This window comes from Cyprinodon tularosa, unplaced genomic scaffold, assembly GCF_016077235.1.
Source record: "Cyprinodon tularosa strain WSP-4 unplaced genomic scaffold, ASM1607723v1 ctg198, whole genome shotgun sequence".
NCBI lineage: Eukaryota > Metazoa > Chordata > Actinopteri > Cyprinodontiformes > Cyprinodontidae > Cyprinodon > Cyprinodon tularosa.
This window is the reverse complement of record NW_024038724.1, coordinates 641,014-664,724: the sequence shown is the minus strand read 5'-3', so window position 1 is coordinate 664,724 and position 23,711 is coordinate 641,014. Positions and strand designations below refer to the sequence as shown.

The window sequence follows — 23,711 nt, the reverse complement described above, 5'->3', positions numbered from 1 at the left end:
ACCAGTGCCAGACTCTGCAGTCTGCCAGCCTGTTGGCAAACCATAATGAACATGTGTGTTTATACATGCAGGTACGTGTGCATCTCATTTTATCAAGAAAAAAACAGTATAACTTATATTATTTACTTAAAGACACTAGAACTAAACCTGCAACATAAGCAGCCTAAAAGGCAAAGAGCAGTTAATCGCATGAAAAATGTTTACCCTCACTAAACAAAAAGATTACTTAAAAATCTAACAAAGAGCTATCAGGAATATGGAACTGAACCCACTTTGCTCTAGCAACGTGTGTGTGGCTGAGCACTACCAGCCAACAGGGTGCAATGATCCCCTCTGTGCCATTCATCTATTATTCAGGCTGCTTCCAATGAGCTGCCACGTGGAAAATGACCGGGAGAGAAGCAGCTAAAGACAAACCAGCAGGGCGTCACGTGAAAGCAAAGGTGAAAGATCGTCCTCAGAAAATAAGTGGTTGAACCAAGATGGAAAGAATATTTAAAAGATATTAGAACTCATTTTTAGGCAATGATTAGCAATTCCTAAAAAGTTTCACAAATCACGGACAGGGTACATCATAATTTAAGTTGTTTTCAATGTTTACTACCACCTTTTGTGTAAAAGCAATGTGTTGCAAAAACTATACAATCTTATACATATATGACAAAGGGAATTTAACATTTAAATGCAGAAAAAAAAACAGCAGATCACTGAGGGTCATTTAGAAATTTAAAGGGATACTTAGAATTTCTCATTTTGCTCTTAATAAAATGTGATTTTTGTCTTTTTAATGAATAACTTCACTGTTTGCTTATTTTCATAACAATCATATTTAATACTTTTAGAAATATCATTTGAATTCAAGAGAGGAAAAAAAGGAAACAACAGAATAATATAAGAATGTTCAATCAAATTTTTCCTTACTGTGTTTTGGACAAAATAAGAGGAATGACAAAAGTAGGCAAGAAGCCACTTAAAACCAAACCATTTATTATCATTGGGCTGCAAGAAAGTAAGAGAGAGCAAGACTTTCAGGAAATAACAGGAAGGCTGTATGGAAATGTGTTCCGTTTTAACGAGACAATTCTGCTTCTGTAATGATAATCATCTTATTCACATAGAAGCCAAAGAACCTGTCAAAAAATAAAACATTTAAACAGGGTATTATGTAGTAATTGATCTCTTTAGTTGAGATGTTGCCTCTACTCAAAAAGTACTAGGATTTTTTTTTTTCATTCAATGATTTTTATATCTTCAACCATAGGTTTCTGATGAATAAAAACTTCTCTCACGATTTGCAACTAAAACCCCACTGTACACCCCCCCTCAGACGGCACACTAATTGGGTGCAGGTGCTCCAGGTTGCACTTCAGAACATGTGACTAGAATGAGGAAAAATGGGGAATCAAGGCATACTGCTAGTATAAAGTGGTGTGCTTTCCAGGCGGATGCGTGTGTGTCCGTTATTTAATCTACTCACATTATCTAATTCCGCTTCCTTCTTGAAAGTGGAATATGCCTCTTCATATCCATTGGATCGTAGATAATCGGCTATTGCTCGATTTCTGAAAGAGACAAAGAGGGACCATAATTAGTTCTCCAGATTAGCAGACTAGATAGTGGTTCAAGTGCTGCCAGAAATGACATGGTTAATGGGAGTGTATTCACAACTGTAAAACAAAGGCAGAAAACGAGCATGTTCAGCAAAGGTGTCAGACCGAGATGCAAATTGCGGATTGCTTCTACTTGCATAAATTCTCTGTGCCAAGCGACAGTGCATATAACATCATATAGATACCATCTCCTGTTCTCCATAGTTTCAGATATTTTTCTACCCAGTTAACCATAAATTTAGATCACATCTGTCTAACTTCTGTAATGAGTTCCTGTTGCTGCGGGCGAATAACTGAATGAACAATTCCCCACAGTGTTTGTGTGTATTTCATAAATATAGGAAATGAAAACCAGAGTCTTTGTTTCACCATGACAACCTCACACAGAGAAAGAAGCCAACAAATTATCATTGGCAGACAAAACAATCTCTGCAAGCTTCTGGCTACTATATAGCAGTGCTTCTCCTCGTCAGGCTTTTTCGAGACAAACAAAAGCAGCTCTTTCGAGACACCGACTTTTTCATAAAGCTAACAAACAAAAGGTGGCGGGGATCCAGACAGCGGAGCCACAAATTCAAAAATGTGAAGATAGATGGGCAGATATGGCAGACAATAGGCAGACAGAGCTGAAAGCCAGGAGAGAGGAAGCTGCCTTCACTCTTCCTTTATTTTTTTTCCTCTTCCACCTACAATACCGACACCCACAGTAAACTGACGCGCACACACACAGGGGCTGGGTTACGACTGCAGAATCAGCAGCGGTTCAATTTACCAGGAGTTATTAACGAGGCTAAAGTCACACAGTCTCAACAGGTCAGGTTTTACTCCCCATTTAATCTTTTTCTTGTGAGGCTGCAGAAAGGGGATTATTTATGATCTCATCTTGTGTTCTTTAGAAAAAAATAGTATTCTGCAATAGCATAAAACAGTTTTTGATTTATTACATCTCCAGAAAAGTGGAGGTCGTGATTGGGCCTCTGACCTGGTGTGGCGTAGTGGTCCTGATCAGAGTATTTGAGTACTTGACTGCAGTCTATTCATTTTACACTGCTGTTCTATCTGGTTATAAGAAAATGTGTAAACAACTTTTAAAAAACACTGACTATTTTCATACGCACGGCTCACAAAACTATATTTGGGCCATGCACATTACAATACGCGTCTGTCTGGACTGCCTCAGTTCTCTGTCGGCGTGGGTCATCTGTTTGCTTTGCATGGTAAACTCATGATATATTCTCGGTGTTCCTTGCCTCTGGATTTTCCAAGTTTAACCATAGGCACGTTCAATGAGAAAAAAATACCCCTGATATAAGATTTCAAAAAGCTGGAGGTCAGTTAAATTTCAAACATGGCTGCTGTGTCTATAAAATGTAGTGAAAGGTGTAGGTATAAACTATTTAGACATCTGATGGTTTGTTTCTCGCTAGAGCGGTGCAGTGCAGTATGACCTACTTTTTTTTTTACAGAATCCTCCTGATACATTTGTAGGTTCTACAAATTATAGAAGTCAGTATTCAAATATTTCCCATCCAATTGGTCTAATGGCTGGAGCTCACTCCCTTCAGGTGTGTTTTGCCAGCAGGATCAAATCTAAAAAGCTGTAGAAATACTTAACTGGAACCACAATGAAATATGCAACAAGCGGAAAGTTATAACGAAACTCTGTAATGAACTGCTCTATGGTGGAACACATCAGCAGGACAAGATGAGGGGATAACACAGCTAGTTCCATTTGAAAACTACAGAAATAGTTTATTCTGACCAAAAGCTACACATTTTCTTTTTTTAAGCGAGCCTTTCAGCTTTAAAAAAATAAATAAATAAATAAATAAATAAATATATATATATATATAACGATTCACAAAATCCACGATTCGGTTCGATTCACGGTTTCTGGTCACGGTTTTCGGTTCGATTCGATACATGTTGATTGTTACACCGAAATTCCATAAAAAATTATTAAATTAATGAAAAAATCCCCCCAAAAATAATGGATTGTAAATATTTTAAATGATCCGCGGAAACCCTGGATCATTTCCGTATGTTTTGCTGCTTTGAATTTAATCATCTGGCGCATGCTCTCTAACCTGACAACAGCCAGATGCATGTCTCGCTCATGTCTCGCTCAGCCACATGCATCTGGCTGTTGTCAGGTTACATGCTCTCTACCATCTCCAAGGAACTCAGAGGGGAGCGGACGAAGCCACAGCGGGGGCTGTAGGCTTTGCTTTGAGCAGCCGGTCTGGAGCGCAGCGGGGCGGAGCGGGGGTTGTTGACGGAGTATGAGGGATTTCGGGGTTAGCATGACATGTTGCTGTTAGCATAAACAAAACGTGTTGCACAATGCTTGCACACTGTTGCACTTTTGTCCACAACTTTCTTTCCGCTGTCATCGTAGGTCACTCTAAATGCAAAGCGCTCCCATACAGCAGACAAAGTGCTGCTGGCGCGTCTTCCAACTCCAGTTCTTTCCCACTCGCCAGTCCGACACAATTCTCCACAACAACTGATTTTTTTCCCCTGCTACACCCGGCTAAGCTGCTTCGCTTCTTCTTCTTCTTCTTGTTTACTACTGGCGGTTGGCTTTGGTCGCAGTACCGCCACCTTCTGCTCTGGAGTGTAATCGCTTCCTCTATGAGAAAAAGGAGCAGCGCATGAACCGAACGAAACACACGCGAACCGAACGATTCTGACGGTTTTCATAAATCGTCCCATCCCTATATATATATATATATATATATATATATATATATATATATATATATATTCCCAAATGGAAGGACAATGGAGTCAGAAGGTAGCAAAGAATTATTGATTTTTTTCATTGGTTACCCAACATTTTCATTCTCCCCCCTGTGTTTCCTGCAAACATTAATGCCAGAATTACCAGACAAGCTGTCAGAGAAGCAATGCTTTAAGGTGCCAGTATGAAGGGGGTGGGGTACCACAATCTGTCAGCCCAGCCTGTGCCCCCTGTGCCCTCCCAGGCAGCGTTAAGCATAAAAAAAAAAAAAAAAAAACCTTTCTTCTTACTACTACCTGAATTCCCATGACAACAGGAGCAGGCCTCGTTACAGCTCAAGGTTAGCGGGAGGTTATCTACAGCCTGCTTCCAAGAAACATGTAAAAAAAAAAAATGACACCAAATCCGCTGACAAGAAGGGCTTTGGGTAAAAAGTATTTAAATGCATGAAGGAAACTGATGCTCAAAGCTTATTTGTTTTAGTTTTTTGTCTTGTTTCTGGAGGTGAAAATAGAGATCTGAAAAAAAGCTTACAGCAGCTTCATGTCAACCTTGATGCAAACATTTAGGACAAATTTCATATTACATTTAATTAACATTTTATGGCAGGTAGATGTCGGAGAATATTACATGTTCTACATTATGTTCAAAACAACAGAGCACAAATACGTTAGCACACCCACCTATGATGCTAAAAGCATTGCACAATAAAAGCAGAAAAGCATCGACAGTGACATGGTGGAGCCCACCACTCATTAAACACACTGTTCACCCTGAATGGAGTTTAGATACATCTATCAAGAATGTTTTTTTTTTGTTTTTTTCTAAAAGACAGGACTTTCATAATAAAAACAGGAAAACAGAGACACAGGTTTACTGATGGCAACGGAAGGCGAGCTTTCTAGCTGGTTTCCATAGTAACAGATGAGCAGTGAAAAGAATCAGATAAATAGATGTGAACAGAGATGACAAACACAAAAGAGATAAAACAGTGGAAACAATAACTGCTTTTATTCCCCTCAATTATGTAAAAAAAAAAAAAAAAAAATGCTTTTTTTCCCCCCCCTATAAGAACACAGGGATGGTTCATCAATGACCAGTCTGTTAAAAGGGACAGTAATCCTGTCCATCTCATCTGGCTACAAGTGCTGTGATCTCTGCGGCAGCTACACCCATATGCAGGTCATCAGAACGGAGATGAGAGATGCATGGCCTCATCGTTCAGAGAAACGGGGTGAGTCAGTCAACAGCATCACTTCCTTCCAGCTCCTGTTATATGATCGCATCATCTCAGAAATGACCCATATATAAAAAAAATAAACCTCCACCAGAATCTGTGTAAAAAAAAAAACATGTTTAATCTAGATGATTTTAGATTTTTTTTTATTAATAAATCACTTTTCATAATGGTAGCTCGGCCCAGTTTCACAGTACCTATAAGGCTCACTAGTAGAATGGGAGAACCTCGAAATTTCCTCATCTTTGGCCCTTTCAGACAGCGGCGTGACGTGCACATAGCTGCGCTCTGAACATCAGAGAATACTTTGGTTAATGGAAGAAGATGACAGCAACAGTTTGGAGGAAAAAGATAGCCCGATGAGAAGCATCTGCAGGAGCATCACTCCTCTGTATTTGCTAAATTTAAGGTGTTTTTAGGCACCAAAGGGCACCATGAGCGAAAACGGCTGATCAGTGATGTAGGGTCAAGGTTGACTACTTCAGAGTGGAAAAAATATTTCCATTTCACGCATCAATCCTTTAACCGTATTTTCACGACTATAAGGCGCACTTAAACGTCTTTTTTTTCCCTCAAAATGTGCGGTGCGCCCTTTGGTGCGGTGCGCCCTATGTGTGTTGTAACTGCGACTTTTGAGACCACCTCATTGAGGAGATGATGAAAGAGTGGCTGAATGTAAGGAGACCAGGTGTTTTTTTTCCACTCATCCCCATCGCTGTTAATCTGTGACTCCATGCGTGCCCATCTCACAGCTGATGTGAAAAACATGGTGAAACAAATTAAGCTGTGCTCGCTGTTATTCAACCGCTCGACATCGGTGTGAACCGGACCCAGCAGGTGCAGCAGAAGCAGCGAGTTTACACGCAAAGTCAATGGTTGACGCGCTTATAGGCGCAGCAAAAGCTCCCGCAGCACGTTTTGAGCAGCAGGCGCTCAATTGGCATTTCTGATTTAGCGCAGCTGTTAAATTCAGAAACAGAGGATGATGACTTTGATGGGTTTGATTAATACTTTGTAATAAATACATGAATAAAGCACAATCATACTCAGTTTTGCTCCCGCTCTATTTTTCTACCTGAAAACTTAATTCAACAGCAGCCTCTGGGCCGGGTCTCCTCCGGTTTCACCGCGGCGGCTGGCAGGTGTTTTTTCATCTAAATAATCTAAATCTTGCAGCTATATTTGCTGTGATCAGTGGGAATAAAGTAGTTTTAATATGTTTTTAAGTGAGAACGTCCACCTGAAAACTTAATAATTGCAGTCAGTTCATCCAGATTATCTATTTCTGTCGGAGGCGCACAGACCCCGACATACCAGCGGTACAACGACAGTAGAAATCCCTTCAACAGCAGCCTCTGGGCCGGGTTCACCGCGGCGGCTGGCAGGTGTTTTTCATCTAAATAATTTAAACTGCAGGCACCAGGATACCGGCAATAAAAGCGAACATATTCCGTTGGCAGGTTTCAGGATTTTAAGTTAATTTAGGAGCGATCACAGTGCTCTTTCATCAGCGATGTGTCTGTCTCACGGCCAGCTCCCAGGTTTGATTAACACTTTGTAATAAATACATGAATAAAGCACAGTCATACTCAGTTTTGCCCCCGCTGTATTTTTAAATTCGCAGTAGAGCTATTTAAAGGTAGTAGAGGACATGTACCTGTATATAAAAAATGCGCCCTATAGTCCGGTGCGCCTTATGTGTGTGTTAAATACAGAAATGGCACACATAACTGAGACTGCGCCTTTTAGTACGGTGCGCCTTATGGTTGTGAAAATACGGTACTCAAAAAGCTAAAACCAACCTGAAGTGAGCGTAAAAATTGCTTTTGCACATGTGTTCCTTACATTTTGTTCAGAGTGTCAATAACATTAAAAAAAGGTTGTAGCTCAAGTCTAGTTACTCTTCGTAAATAGCATCATAAAATGCTAGACTAAACCACACAAACCTTCAACAATGTCTGAAAGATTCAGATGATATGAACAGTAAGTTTAAGATGGACTGCATAAACAGTTCATCTCTGGACAATATTGACCAGGCTTTGCTGCAAAGCTGCATTACAAATAAAAAGGCAGTTCTTTAAAATAGACAGGCTTATACAGAAAAAAAAAAGACTGATTTTAATCTGTAGTATCTTTAGGGTCAAGTCTGTGGTAGCTAACGATAGCATGCGGTTGAGAGGCTGGTTTGTTTAAAAACCAAATCTAAGCCACGTTCACCACTGAATTAAACATGTTTGAACAAATGCAAAGTTAATCAATTTGGACTGATAAAGGACAAGCTTTATTTTTACCTTTCAGGCTTACATGCTTTTCAATATTCAAGGTACTCAAATATTGATTTTACTGATCATCAAATAAGGAAACAAACCATTTGAAGTGAAACCTATAAATCGACTAAGGTTTATCCTCACTCAGAATCAGAGAATTTGTAGTGAAAAATTTAAAAACGGTAAATCAGTCATTCTTTAAACCATCTACCTAAATGGGTTTCTTCTATTCAAAACCTAGTAAAACATGAAACATTTTGCACTGAAATCAACCAGACAAATTTCAGATGGGAGGTGTTCAACTTATTTCAGGATTGAATGAACACGAAGCTGGAAAATCCAGCTTCACCTCAACTATCCAAAACACTTTGATGGTTCAGGAATGTTTTATTATTAATTTTATTTAAGTCAATCGGTATACTGACTCTGAAAAACCCTGTGGTAAAAGCAACAACAGGGACTTTCAGTTGGTTAGATGAAGCATGAAGGAAAGCAGACTGAAAGAGAGCTAATTTAGGCATCTACTAAACAGCTGATGTCTTCAAAGAAAACGTTACAAAAGAAGGACAGAAATCTTATAAAAAGGGTTGCTTAACAGCACAGTTATTTAAAAAAAAAAAAAAGATCCAGGATACACCTGTTACCGATTTCAATTCTGCCTGGAGCGTCCTACAGCGATAATGACTACGAAAAGACACACGTCTCCTGAGGACAGTCAGGGTCTGGCCATAAAGGCCTTCATCATATTTGTTTGACTTATGTCATAAGAGAAGCTCTGATGAAGATGACCACAAGGAAGGGATAGTTTCTCTATAAAGGACTTTTACTTTTAAACATACTTTCAAGAGAAAACATAAGGGGAACTGCTATTCTATAGAGGCCAACAATTATTACAATCTTAAAAAAATGGGGTCACCAAATAATAGAGACACTTTTAGCAAGAAAAAGACACAAATTTTCTCAGTCCATCCCTTCAGGTGGTGGTAATGTGGGTAGAGTGGGTTAGCCTACAAAGAATGGAATAAATTGCTGCAGGTAGCCTGCAGATGCAACATGCAAGCAGTTCCATGATAATGGACTGTTGAGATGAGGGCCTTAACATGCTTGGGGAAAGGGAAACGGTAAAACCTAAATAAAGCTGTGATCGCAGTTTTGGTCAAAGATTAAAAAAAAAAAAAAAAAAAGGACGGAAGGTAAAGGTTAAAATCATACAGCTCTGGATAGAAATTAGTTTGGTTGTTTTTCCTAGTAGCTGGCTGGACTACTCAATATCTAAGGTCTATGTTTACTCTAAACTTAAAGCAAAAAGACAAGGACTTATTAATTCCTTCTTTTGTTTACCCATTCGTCATATTCTTAGCATGACATTCACCAACAGGAACCCCTTGCTTGTTTGGAGCTGTTGCAGATCTGTTTGTGTAGTTACTAATTTTCCTAGGTGCACAGTGCAGAAATCTTGTCCACACAACGATGACGTAAATTGTCCAGGCAGACACATCAAGCATAAAGAGCCAGGCAGTACAGAATCAACTTATCTGCTACTGTTTTCTGCTGTACTCTTCCTACAGTTTAAAGCCACAGTATGCAGCGAGATGAAGTACCGCGGAATTCAAGTTTTCCCTCGGATAGATAGAACAGAGAAACAATTGGTACAAACTGGAAAAAGGTATTAAAGCATGAAACAAACACAAAAATCAAAGGAAACATGTTCTGTAACTCACAGCTAGCCATTATAACGAACTTCTTATATTGTAATATGCAAAAAAATATTCATACCCGACTTAGTCATAATGGATAATCGAAATAGAAATATCTGTTAGCATTAGAAGAAACAAGGTCTTTATGGTACATTTAAATCCATCTCTGAGCGTTAGCTACAACTCTGGACTGTTGGTTCGAAAAACAATGTTATTTCAGGTCAGAATAAAACTAGTTCTAACATAAATTGTTAAACTTCTAAGTCTTTTTTATTCACTTTATATCTAATATAAAGTAATATATTATTTTGCAAAACATCAACAGGCCTGATGTGTGATGTAGGTCATTGTTTCAGTATGAAATAATTTTGACAAAAATAATACAATTTGATTTTAAATCAAACATCTGGTCTCTTATTCAATACAAACTGATACAAAAAAAAGATTATTGTAAACAATAATAATTCTCTTAAAAATAAGCAAACACATTTCACACCAATGTTTGCAACATCTTCTCCACCTTGCAAAAATACTTCTGATGGTAACCCCATGTCTCACTGAATTTTTAAGCCTTCACTCAAAATTAAGTCTGGTATCTAAGGTTTCTCAATCTACTCTCCTATAAACAGTGCCCATTAAAAGGTCAAACAGTATGCTACTATTAGCTGGAGAGAGCCGACCGTTTTTTTTTCAAAGCGAATGGGTGTGTTGCTGAACACAACCCTGAGTGCATCTGCAAGAGTTAATTAATGAGGCAGATCTGATTTTGAGGCAGTCTGAAGGCCAGAGCACACTGAATCTGATTTTGTGTCCAATCCGACAGAAAATTGTGTCGGACGGTTGTGGCGTTTAGCACTCATTGAAAGTCAATTGTTTTTTTTCTTAGATTCTCATCTTGATTGAATATATGCAGCTTCCACTATATTATTTTTGTCCTCATTACATTCCATACATTGGTGTGTCCATTATTTTTGATGTTAATAATTCAAACATCCTCTAAGGGGTGCAAATATTTGAGCTACTGGTATAACCTTATTATACAGCTTGGAGTTTAAGCTACAAATTTGTTCCACGGTCCAGACGGAGATTGTTTATCTAAATTTAAAAACAAATATGGTACTACATGCACAGCAGGAGAAAGATTAAGAAATGAAATCACACAAGGTATCTTGTTGAGTGAGAACTTGAGGAGGGTAAATGGATTTTCTTTGTAAAGCTTTATAAAAAATAATAAAAACTACTGCCCCCAGTAGTTTGGCAGAGCAAATATTTTGTATTATGCATCTTTTTGAAACAAAATGCTGCCAGGGATGAGTCCCTTGACCATACAAAGAAACACAAATGCGCTTTCATTGGAAAAAGGAAGATGCTGCTCAAACATAGCAGCTGACTGTGGTGCTGACACTCATCACATTGGTTTAGGGGACAGAGATTATCCTTTTAAGATGTGCCGTATCTAAACTCCAAGCATTAAAAAAAAAAAAAAAAAAAAAAAAAGCAATCTAGAAACAAAACAAAGAGGATTAAGAAAACATATTGATTTCTTGTTTGCATTCAGCTCTACAGGAGCTGGATTTTAAGTATACAGCAATAAATATACTAAGTGGATGCTAAAACTGGCCCAGCATCTGTATAAGAAACAAATAAACTGGATACAAAATGAAAAATTAACAGCTGAATGCTTGGGAACAAGGTCTGACAGTTACTGTCCGATTCACTGGAGGCGGTTACAAAATTTCAACCCCACAATTGTTTTATGGCCAAATCAATGAAAGCTCCAACTGAGAGCAGTGACATCTCCGGCCGGAGGAATGCAACAGCTATTTGAATGCGACTCAAGTGGGCCAACAACTGCTTCCTGTGAACTGTAGCACCAAAGAAGTGTGCAGACGTAGAACGGGTTTAGAGGGGGGTGCATTGGATGCCGGTGATGGTGGGATCCTCATTGCTTCCTCTGAATAGCAAAGATTAGCATTCCAATAGACGCCTCCATACCAACAGACACTTGCAAGGCAACGGCCCCCAGAAACACTGAAACATTGTCAGGAATGTGAAGTGCCTCGTCATGTGAACGTTTGAGCATTTTTCTTTGATAGAGTGAAACACAAAACAACAAAATAAAATAAAGCCTTCTACTCCTCTCAATTTCAGATTAATTCCTACTATATCCCATGTAGGGTTGTTAAAATAATTGAATCCCTGAAATGATTTATTCAAAATACAGAATGACCAATTCACAAACGTCTGCACGACCTCAATAATGGCTGATTCCTTCTGCTCCCTGCGGCTTCAGCAGACCATATTTATACTGGAAGATGAAAGGTTTAAAAACATGTCGGATAAAGCCATGACAAACTAGCCTGATAAACCAGACCAAATGTGAGATTAAATGTGTAACTTAGTCTGGCCCTGATCCGAAGATTGTTGATGAGAACAACCCGTCGTCTTTCAAACCATGTCTGTGCCTATTGGCCAACGCTCTGACCAATGAGCGCAACTGACGTAGGAAGCACGGCAGAAAGTTAGCAGGGGAGTGTAAACAAACAGCCTGTCGGTAAAAGGGAATATGTCCTTCTTAAAAACGAGAACTGTTCAATAGTTGTTGCCATCTTCCTTGTTGTTCTTTCTCCAGCGTCATGCAGATTTGTCGCCACGCCCTCAAAACACCGCCTGCTTTGCATCAATAAATTCAAAACATCTCTGTGTTGTGATTGGCCAGCCAGGTCTAGGGCCTGGGGCATTGATCGAGGCTAGACCAAACTCGCAGGCAAAAATGATTTTGGCCGCTGGAGGGGTGGGGCTAGTTTAGTAGGCTTAAGACAAACAACGTACCGTATTTTCACGACTATAAGGCGCACATAAACGTCTTTTTTTCCCCTCAAAATGTGCGGTGCGCCCTTTGGTGCGGTGCGCCCTATGTGTGTTGCAAGTGCGACTTTTGAGACCACCTCATTGAGGAGATGATGAAAGAGTGGCTGAATGTAAGGAGACCAGGTGTTTTTTTTTTCCACTCATCACCACACCATCGCTGTTAATCTGACTCCATGCGTGCCCATCTCACAGCTGATGTGAAAAACATGGTGAAACAAATGAATGCTGTGCTCGCTGTGAACCGGACGCAGCAGGTGCAGCAGAAGCAGCGAGTTTACATGCAAAGTCAACGGTTGACGAGCGTACAGGTGCAGCAAAAGATCCCGCAGCGCGTTTTGAGCAGCAGGCGCAGCGCTTCGGGAGCGTGCCGCCAACGCGCTGCTGCTGCTCGAGATGGAAAAATTTAAGTTTTGCTGCTGGAAGCGCCGCATCAACGAATCAGAGAAGCTGATCTGGGAGCTGGCTGTGAGACGACACATCGCTCTGATGACATATTAAGGCAAATGGAAAGGGCTGGATGGATGAGGAGATGATTAAAGCTTGGCTGAGGCAGGTATGTGAGGAGAACAGGTGTTTTTTTCCACGCATCACCATCGCTGCGTGCCCATCTCACAGCCGATGTGAAAAACATGGTGAAAAAAAATAAACGCCGTGCTCGCCGTTATCTCGGGGGTCTGACAAAGGAACTTCAACCGCTCGACATCGGTGTGAACCGGCCGTTCAAAGTAAGGCTGCGAGCGGCGTGGGAGCGATGGGTGACAGACTGAGACCACAGTTTCAGGATAAGTGGAAGGCAGCGCCGGGCAAGTTACGCCACCGTTTGAGGATGGATTGTAGATGCTTGGACTAACGTGTCTGCTGGCTCTGTTGTTCAAGCTTTTGCAAAAGCCGGCATTAGCTATTTCTGAGGAGCCGCGCTGCACGGAAAGTGACTGACAGCGAAGAAGGGGAAACTGGCATGTCTGATTTTGCGCAGCTGTTTAATTCAGAAACAGAGGATGATGACTTTGATGGGTTCGATTAATACTTTGTAATAAATACATGAATAAAGCACAATCATACTCAGTTTTGCTCCCGCTCTATTTTTCTACCTGAAAACTTAATTCAACAGCAGCCTCTGGGCGGGTCTCCTCCTCTTCACCGCGGTGGCTGGCAGGTGTTTTTTCATCTAAATAATCTAAATCTTGCAGCTATATTTGCTGTGATCAGTGGGAATAAAGTAGTTTTAATATGTTTTTAAGTGAGAAAGTCCACCTGAAAACTTAATAATTGCAGTCAGTTCATCCAGATTATCTATTTCTGTCGGAGGCGCTCAGACCCCCACATACCAGCGGTGCACCGACAGCAGAAATCCCTTCATCAGCAGCCTCTAGGCTGGGTAGCCTCCGGGTTCATGCAGTGGCTGGCAGGTGTTTTTCATCTAAATAATTTCAGCTGCAGGCACCAGGATACCGGTAATAAAAGCGAACATATTCCGTCGGCAGGTTTCAGGATTTTAAGTTAATTTAGGAGTGATCACAGCGCTGTGTCATCTGCGATGTGTCTGTCTCATGGCCAGCTCCCAAGTTTGATTAATACTTTGTAATAAATACATGAATAAAGCACAATCATACTCAGTTTTGGGCCCGCTGTATTTTTAAATATGCAGTAGAGGTATTTAAAGGTAGTAGAGGACATGTACCTGTATATAAAAAACGCGCCCTATAGTCCGGTGCGCCTTATGTGTGTGTTAAATACAGAAATGGGACACATAACTGGGACTGCGCCTTTTAGTACGGTGCGCCTTATGGTCGTGAAAATACGATAACCATTTTATGTGCAAGAAAAAAAGCATTGTTTGGAAAGACTTGTCCTATCTGGTAGATGGACAAGAAAAAAGGAAATACTTAGGGGCGCCACATGCTAAGCATGAAATAATTAACCTTCAGTTTTACCCAAAATTGACTGTTCCAGATTCCATAAGCTAATGGTAGCTGTCCTAAGTTTGAAAGACAGACAGCCCATAAACAATATTCTGTCAGTTTGCTTCCAGTACCGCATTTTTCCAGCTTTTTATTTTTATCCCAGCTTTTTATTGCCATTACACTGTCAATAGTACAGAGAAATGAAATAAACTCTCTGCATTTAACCCATCCCCTTGGGGAGCAGTGAGCTGACATTGTGTGGTGCCCGGGGAGTAGTGTGGGTTTAAGGGTCTTTGCTCAGGGACCCAGAGTGGCAGTATGTGGGGGTGGGGCTCAAACTCAGCACCTCAGGATTCCAAGCTCTGTTATGTTGATAACAAAAAAGTTCTGTTGATACCCTGCTGCTGTAGTTAATTACTGAATCAGAAAATTATCAGGAAGATGAGATGTACAGGGCTGATGCCATGTACATTTGCATTGAACAGATCCTTAGTGGCACTGTTAGGTTTAATTGGTATGTGCCAGAACCATGTTTGTTGTATGGAGAGAATGATTCTTTATACGTCTCCCAGTAGTAAATGTATTATTACAATTAGCAAATTGATAGACCAATGGAAGAATGTAGTTGTACACAAAAGATAAGCAAATATGATATAATAAATAAATAAGGTACATAGTTCCCTACATGACTTAGGGCATGACCTTAAATGGTTTCTAAATAAACAACACTAAATTAATTGTACGTGCAAAAGTTGATATTAAATATGAAGACATGCAAACTAGTGTTTCCTCTTCACTTAAAAGAGCAGAGCGGGTGTTCTGCTGTCAGTTCTACTTGGCCTTAGAGTTGGTAGTAATAATGATAAAAGTTATTTTAAAAATAATCGTGTAACTAAATAATTTTTAAACAGCAACTCACATCGATAGCCTCTTAGTGCTATGAATAGAAGAAATAAATTGATTAAAATAACTAAAGTTAAACATAAATAAATGAAATTTCATAAAACAACAAAGTTGTCTTTGTCTGTTGATGGCCTGCCTTGCTATGGTCACTCCTGTCTGTATTAACACCAAAAATCACAATTCCAACAATCAGGAAACCTGCAGGAAGGCATTAAGAGTTGCTACTTTGTAGCTTCTGTTTAAGAGACCAGGAAACAAAGGTAAATGAACAAGGGCAAACTGCTGATGTTGATAACCTTACATCCACTTGAACACAAACATGTAATATTCTTGTGTAAAGCCTTATAAAAAGGGGTGTTTGAAAGTGAATTTTAAGTATATCTGAAGTATTTAGTTTATTTTTCTCCTTAAAATGATTAAACAAGAATTTAAAGTAAACTTCAGAGGGACCGTATCATCAAATTCCAGGTTAGGCTTCTTTAATTTATACATTTTTCTAAAGGATGGCTGAGTGTATAGAACGCCAAAATTAACAGCACTAAAAGCAAAAATCCTTTTTTAATTTTCTGTCCACTGCTTCCCCCTTTGTTACAACACAGTGGTGCAGCACTGGACTTTGAGCAACTCGGGTTGTATCAGTAAGATGTCAACAGTAAACCCCACGTTACTTGGCGACAGTGAGGGATCCATAGCTTTTAGTTTCTGGCCTCAGGATAGCTCCGGAAACATCAACCACCCATTGATTCCTTCACAAGAGGTAAATAAACTTATTTCCCATGTCCTAAAATAAACTGAATCCTTAATCAATAAATCACCTTACCTAACAAAGAATAGTTTGTCCTTTGAATAAATAATATCAACTGTTCATAGAGTTTAAGAGCTAACAATAAGTTAATATTCTGCTGAATGTTTTCTTTGTACATACAAATGTGTCTAAAAAGATTACCATAAGCGCTTGTGTTAAGAAAAACAGAAGGTTCAAATCAGAAGCAACTGCAGATTTGATTAGACAAGTTTAAGGAGGTGGGCTTATAGCATGCTAGCAAAAATGTTCAGAATAGAACAGATTCATATTAGCTGTGTTTAATCTTCAAGAAATAAAGACCAAAAACAGATAATTTCGTTCTTCTATTGATACCGATGCATGAAAAAAGACTGCTGATACATGCTGGCCGATGTATCGATCTATCTCTACCGAAAACATGGGTCTGTGAGCGCTTATCAGGGGTGACAATTTATGAGCCATTATGAGAGGCAAACACTGTGGTTTCCATCTAAGATAGTGTCAGCTATATCCCAGTAAAGGCACAATAACTTACAGTTCGTCTCGTTGCCGTTGTGACAGCACCATGGTGGCGGGGAAGGGGGAGGGAGTTAGGACGGGGCCTGGTGGGGGACCAGCAGGTCAAAAGTGAGTATCCTGCAGACTTTGGGATCCTCGGGCGAAAGATGAGCTGTGCTGAGCCAGGTGTTATGACAGAGGATGGACCGCTTTATCCAGGTATAGGCCGTTGATTCTTTCCCAAAGAGACTCAGATTATGAGGAGGGGAATGCAGGACTCTGCTCCCCCCCCTCCAACTTGAATTTCTCCAGAGATGAGAAAAGTGGAGTGTGTGGAGATCCGTCACCACTCAAATTTGCCGCATCTGGAGAGAACAGGGAATGAAAAATCAGCATTAGATATGCATGAAAAAAAAAAAAACATGAAGTGTATGAGGAACAATCATGTTTTAGGTCCAAAGTTGATGTCAGAGGTGGGCACCATAAAACAAAAAATAAAAAACAAAAAATTCAGAGGATTTATAAAACAAATCAACAGTCGGTGCCTCTTCTTATCTACCCTCCTAACTTGCCCTGCCAGCATCCTTCTCTTACAACCACAGCCTCTCTCCAAATACATACCAGCAGTGACCTACATTTTTTTAAAGAGATATACTTGTCACCACAGGTTAGCTTCAGTAAAAAAGAGCAAAAACCAGTACAGAGGTATAGAGGATACAGTAACACTTATGCTGTTGGCTAAATCTCCTGACCTTAAAAATCCCAATATCACATAATCAGAACAGCCGCCTGACTGGGTGACAAAAGGACTTTGTCAAATTTGGTGCAACATCCTCATTGTAAGCAATACCCTCTACCATTTGTGGTCATTTCAATAGTGCCCAGTCAGTTAGACAGTTAGCAGGATTTAAGTTGACCTGTTTGAACTATCTGGATATATGTTTTAAATACACCATAAAGGTAACAATGAAAATATTAATGAGATCTGGAAGAAACACCTGCAGCTAACAACAATGCAAGCACACACATGCATACGAGGACAACCTAGAGAACATTCAAATCACCATGTAGGAAAAAAAATGCTTTGAGATGTCAGATTCCAGCTGAGGACAATGTCCAGATGTACAACTGTACACTTTAAAGTCCAAAAAGAAATTCATAAAACTTTTATTATCAGTAATGAAGGCTGACTTATTAAAAGCCTGTAGATATGGAGTATGTGTCTATCCAGGAAATCCTGCCGACATTCCAAACTGGAAGATGTTGGGTCAAACATCTGGATGAACTAATGACAAAAAAACATTTGTTTGTCAAATATACACAATAAGGCCACCTACAAAAAAAAAAAAAAGCCTGGTATAACAGTTGCCCTCCTAACAGCTGTCCAAATGGGTTTTCTGGAAGCTGGTTAAATATAACAGCAGTGAATGAGCAGAAATAAAGAGAATACAGTATTGCAATACATTCCAAGCAACCATCACTGATGTTCTCATGGATAATTGTGATAAGTGCCATTAGCTGTTGCTCTAAAATTTAAAATGTTTTTTTTACAATGACATTAAGCTAATTGGCTTTGGACAAGTATTGAGTTTTCAGGGAGACAAGCCTGAGCTGCAGAGACAGAGCAGTAAATCTGTCCATTGATGGTTAATAACCCAAATGAATCTTCTTCTATTGATTTTTTTGTAGCAGCGGGAACCAAACAATGAGAATCTTTCACAGGGATGATGCTGCTTTAGTAAGATGCAATTTGCTGATCCATCCCTGGAGGTTATCTGTTGTTAAAGCTCTGGTTTAAATGGTGGGAAACTGCCCTCTGTTTCTTTAGAGCGAGGGATAAAATAAATGTGATAGGCAACACCCTGCTCCCATTATCTGTGCAAAAGTTCTCTTTTTACTAAGTCAAAACCTGAAAAAACAACATATGATCTGCTCAAGTTATAGACTTCAGAAGTGAATTATAGAACTGAATGCAAACAAGTAAAAAAAAAAAAAAGTGATATGAGAGGAAAAAGTGTCAAAAAAAATTATGAAGAAATGTTCACAACAAAAGTAAAATTTCCACATCACATTTAATTTAAATGTGTCACTATTACAGATGATTTCTATATCCAAACTAAACAAGTAATTGGTCAAAGTGTAGATTATTAAATTGTAAAATAAAAATGCCTTTTGCTGTAGGCAAAATATCAGAAAAGAGTTACTTTATTGTGTATTGTTTTTTTAAACAACAAATGCTTTCATGTCTGGGGAACAAAGACCACGCCCCTAAAGACAGCAGAAAAGACAACCAAGCCTGGAGTCAAACTAGCTGCCTGAGAAAAACTGCCTCCTAACATCTTATCACAAACACATAGCGCTGCAAGGCTGACAGTTACGACCCCGATGTCACCTCTGACTCACATTCTTTCTCCTGCTGCTACTATGTCATCCTCAGTCTAAAAACGAGCAGCTAAAACAGCAGGAATCTGGCAGACCCTCATTCTCTGCGGCTGACTTATCTGATGAGAACAGTCCATACCTGTTCTAACCAACAAAGCCGCCACAAGAACCAAAACTACAGATATACTGAAAATACAACTAGAGTTTTTTTTTTCTCCAAACATTAAAGAACTGTTTCATTTCATATCATTCCAAGACTGCATTCAAATTAGGCATGCAAGGTGTATTAGCCAATGTCACTTCAGTGAAGGTGTGGCCATTTTTTGGAGCAGCCATTAGCTGTTCTCCATCTGGTAATGTGATGGAAAAATGGGTTTTAGGGTTTCCAAGAGAATACTGGTAGTACTTGTATGGCTGTACTTTGCCAAGCGTTAATGTCTGGGGGCTGCTGGTTTTGTTCACTGTTAGTAGCTGGACCTGGTCCTTTAATTGAGGTTATCTGGAACCACTGGATATGATTTCACAAAGAAGAATCCTTCATAAAGTAAAGAACCTTCCTGCCAAGAGCTATCAACACCTACAAAAAGCCAGGAAAAAAGGAACAAGAAAAAAAAAACAAAAACCCTATGAGTTGCCGGAACATTTTATTTACCTTTGGGGTGAATAAGTATTTTTGAATTGAGAAGGAACTCTAAAATCATTAGCATACCAAAAGATTTTTTGCAAATTTCTGTCCTCCACATGCTGTAATGTTCTGACCTCTTCATCTTTTAACATCACTGTGCACACCTGCACAAAGCAGGGTCCTTAAAGACAAAGATGAGAGAGCTTGTTGTGGATGAGCTGGACTCAAGCCAACAGAACATCTTTGGGACGAATTAGAGCATCTAACATCAGTTTCTGACCTTATAAATGTGCTTCTCTAAGAATGGTAAAAGAATATCCAAAAACATGCTCCTAAGCCTTGTGGACAGCCTCTAAGTTGTTATAACTGCAAATGGCGGACAACACCATGTTGAACCGCATGGATTAGGAAAGGATATATCTTAAATTCAAATAGTTATCAAGCAAAGATGAAAATTATTTTGTTAATACGGTGTTTTTAGATTTAAATCATGCTGCTGACACTTTCCAACTATTCAGCTACCGTATTATTATGACACAACATGAGCCTATTATACAGGTGTTGGAAAAATAAATAAAAGTCTATCTTGAATTAATTATATATGGCAAATAGTCCATTAAACATTAAACTTCTGCAACTTTATCATCCATTAGGTCTAGAAATCTCCCTAAGAAACAACAGCTTATTTAATGTCCATAACTGCAGCTAAAAGGCAACATGTTTATCCATCTCTGGCATAACTAAATATTTCTGAATCATTAAATTTATAGCAACAAACTCCTAGCATTACTGAATCAAGAATAGAGGGGTTTCTAAATATAGTACTCAAAGTTAGCCTTAAACCCAAACGGAGAAGTCATCAAATAAAACCTTATAATTTTCCGAGCACAATCTCATTAGACTGTTAGACCTAAAAACAGTTTCTCTGACAAGTGTCAACAAGCCTGTCAAAGCCATTAGCCGTCGAGTTAAGACTAATGGCATGTTCCTGCAGCGTTTCAAAACAGTCATTTGAGGTTGACTTACACTCTATCCTGGCAACAAGACAGCAAATAATCACTTTCTTTGTACAAAGACTTCGCCATAATCCTGACAAAAATATCAGTGAAAACACAGCTTATCAAAAGTATTTTAAGATGACAAACCAAGTGTTCAAAGACTCTTCAGCACAAGATTGTTATGTTCTACAATCTTCAAAAAATAAAACATATTTTGCTAAAATAGCACAGTTTCAGAAATTTGTTGAGAGTATACCGCTACAGCTACCCAAGTTGTCATACTTCTAATGTTTAATATCTATACAGTTGGGAAACCTGTTGATGATGTATTTACAGTCATCACACTTAGGTTGGTCTGTAAATTTGAATGGCTGGGAGAGAGTCAGGGGAAACTTTTAAAATTAAGAAGAAACCCGAGAGCTACATACATTTGATCCATCCTTATCTAATCGAACAAAGCAACAGGGTGATGGTGTACAGTCGGACATACATGAAGACAGCTGTCATATCTGAGACTAGTATCACCAATCAACCAACAGCTTGTTCTATAAGAGCATTTTATAAGATTAATAACAAATAGTGCAAAGACTTATGCTTTGATGTAAAAACTGGGATTTTGTAATAGCTTCAATGTAATACCATATAAACCAAAGACCATTAGTTATTTGACATCTTTATTTTCAAAATATTACATTTCAAAACAGTTCAAATCGTTTTATGTCTAATTTGACAGCACACATACAGATGGATGGATGGGGAAGTAAAGTTTTATATTGTATGTATTTTACAGTAAAATAATGCCAATCTAAAGTTGCATATGACATTCCTGCAGACAAAGCATTTGGCAGATCATAATCAAGCTGCCCATATTTCTGTTTGAGCCATCTCATATCAACTAAACCCTAAGAAACAAATCCTCTTACCTGAAAGAGGAGCAAAGATCTGTGTTTATTTCTGATGCTGCTTTACAAAATCGATGTCCTTACAAGCCCTATAGCTCCCACAAATTAACTGCTAAATAATCACGTGGAGGAGAGTATAAAGCGCAGAGCACTGATAAAATTTTCACATTTCCAAAAGCAAAAATCCAGTCCAAATTTGACGACCATCTGAGCTCCTTATGGTAGTGGCAAAATATTGAATGCACACCTAGATAGAAAATAATAAAATATAAAACAGGCAGACACACGGTGCAGAGTATCCCTAGAAACCAATGTGCTCCACCCTGATTTTCTCAAAAGGGACCCGAAGAAATCTGGTGCTTTTTAGCTCAGCGTCATCAGGCAGTCTGACAGCCACCATCTGCTAAGGAAAAGCACCCAGGGGGTAATGTCAGGGTGACTGGTCAAGACTGATGTTTCATTACGGTCACATCTCCACCTGAGGGATCAGTGGAATGTCAATACACGCCCTTTACAGCAGCAAACACGGTGCTACAACAGCCGTGGGAACATGCAGCACTCCCCAACGTTAAAACAATTAGTTTATACAGTGGGACACGACAGAAAACTGCTTACTAACCGCGACCATGCGGTTTTAATCTATAAATATATCTATTTAAAAACGGTAACATTTTATGTTGTTTCTTATTTTTTGTTTGTTTATTTTTTGTAACCGGAATTAATTGCCAGCTGATAGCTTAGCCAAAGTTACCAACATTAAAGTTAGCCTCCCGGCACAAAGTTAGCCGCCGCAGTGACTCTGCCTCCCAGAGACTAAAGCAACGGGCCTACGAGCTCGGTTAGCTTTAATATAGACGCATAACAAGAAACACTTTCAAACATTTAACAGAAAACCGAGTGTTTGTCTAAAAAACGGGACTAAAGTCCGACTGACAGGGTACCTGCTGCTCCAGTCAAAGCGGCCCGTCCGCCATTTTGAGGAATAAAAAGGAGGTGCAACAATTACAGCCACATCGTCATTTTCCCCACCTAACGCCACATTCCTTCAACTGTGGCCGCCGCTATGGACGAGAAATAACACTCACCCTTTTGTACCCCTCTTAATTTATATCCTCAACCGTCTCCGACGTTAATACAACCCGACAGAGCGCGAGGTTTCCTGATCCAAAAACGTGATCTTGTGATGTGGAGGTAAACTGTGGACCGTCTTGTCTCCTCTGCTTCTGCTCGCTTGTTTTTCTTTTTTTTTTTTTTCGGAGCTACTGCAGTCGCCTTGGCAAAGGAGCGCGCAGGCAAGCCGCGTTCACTGAGCGACGGGAGCGCGCACGCCCTTGACAACACAAAATCTGTTTACTTATTTTTATATATGTGGAATTAACCCCTTAATTGCTGTTAAAAAATAAAATACCGGATAAGAAGGTTAATTTGTTAAAAAATAAACACGAAATATAGTTTACGGCCAAGATGATGAAAAACTAAATTATCCATGTTTTTTTTAATAAATATTTTATAAAATCTAATTTAAAAAAAAATCTATGTAGCAGTTGACAAATCGGGGAAAAAAAATAACAGTACTAAAATCAAATTAGCAATTTTATTCAGTCTTAAAAGTATGCACTGAAAATAACACATAAGGGAAAATGCTTCTGTATAAAATACTTCTGTTCTTCAGTCCTTTGTTTGATCATTTAGATAATTTTATACAAATCCTGTTTGTTATATTTCCTTGTTAGTGTGTGACATACATTAAGGTTTGCATCATAGGGCTACTTCAATTAGTATATGAATGAGTTTTAAATAGATATTTATTGCTCTATCAACAAGTACTTTCCATTTAATCTTTAAATTTTCTTCTAATATAGGGCTAGTTGGCCTTTTCTAAACAAGATTCTTTTTAATGTTTCCGATTTCTTTACTAAGCAGTTTAACCCACCTTGCAAATTATAAAGTTGCATATTAAACTAGATCATCTTATAAGGAAATACAAAGTTCATATGCAACGTATAAGTTTTCCAGATTTCCTGCCCTTGTGATTAACATCTGTATACTCAACTTTGAATAAATTTAAAATGCATAGGTAAAACCAAAAAAACTGAATAACCTAAGCTGTGAAGAATAGAGAATATAGCTATTAAAGAAACAGCTTAGGAGGGCTAATGAGTGTTAAGCTGTTTCATTTATACAAATATAGATTTCTTAGATTACTTTAGAGAAAAAGAACCAGGAAACTAAACTGTTTGGCCAGCATTGTTCAGTTCATATCCAGACTCCTTAGAAACACTGACCTCAT

General features: G+C 39.0%; 1 protein-coding gene across 2 annotated transcripts in view; it reads right to left on the bottom strand.

Annotated features, from left to right (window-relative positions):
* LOC119782812 (lissencephaly-1 homolog) overlaps positions 1–22,699 on the bottom strand; it is a 37,727-nt gene extending 15,028 nt beyond the window's left edge. The window contains exons 1-3 of one of the 2 annotated variants that reach the window (XM_038283974.1): positions 22,507–22,699; positions 16,552–16,879; positions 1,478–1,562 (exon numbers count right to left, since the gene is read on the bottom strand). In XM_038283974.1, the coding sequence (XP_038139902.1) occupies positions 1,478–1,562; positions 16,552–16,583 (117 nt within the window). In that variant the 5' untranslated portion in view covers positions 16,584–16,879; positions 22,507–22,699. Of the gene's footprint in view, positions 1–1,477; positions 1,563–16,551; positions 16,880–22,362; positions 22,482–22,506 lie in introns of those variants that run through there. The other variant, XM_038283975.1, reaches the window with a different exon arrangement.
* Between the last annotated feature and the right edge of the window lie 1,012 nt (positions 22,700–23,711).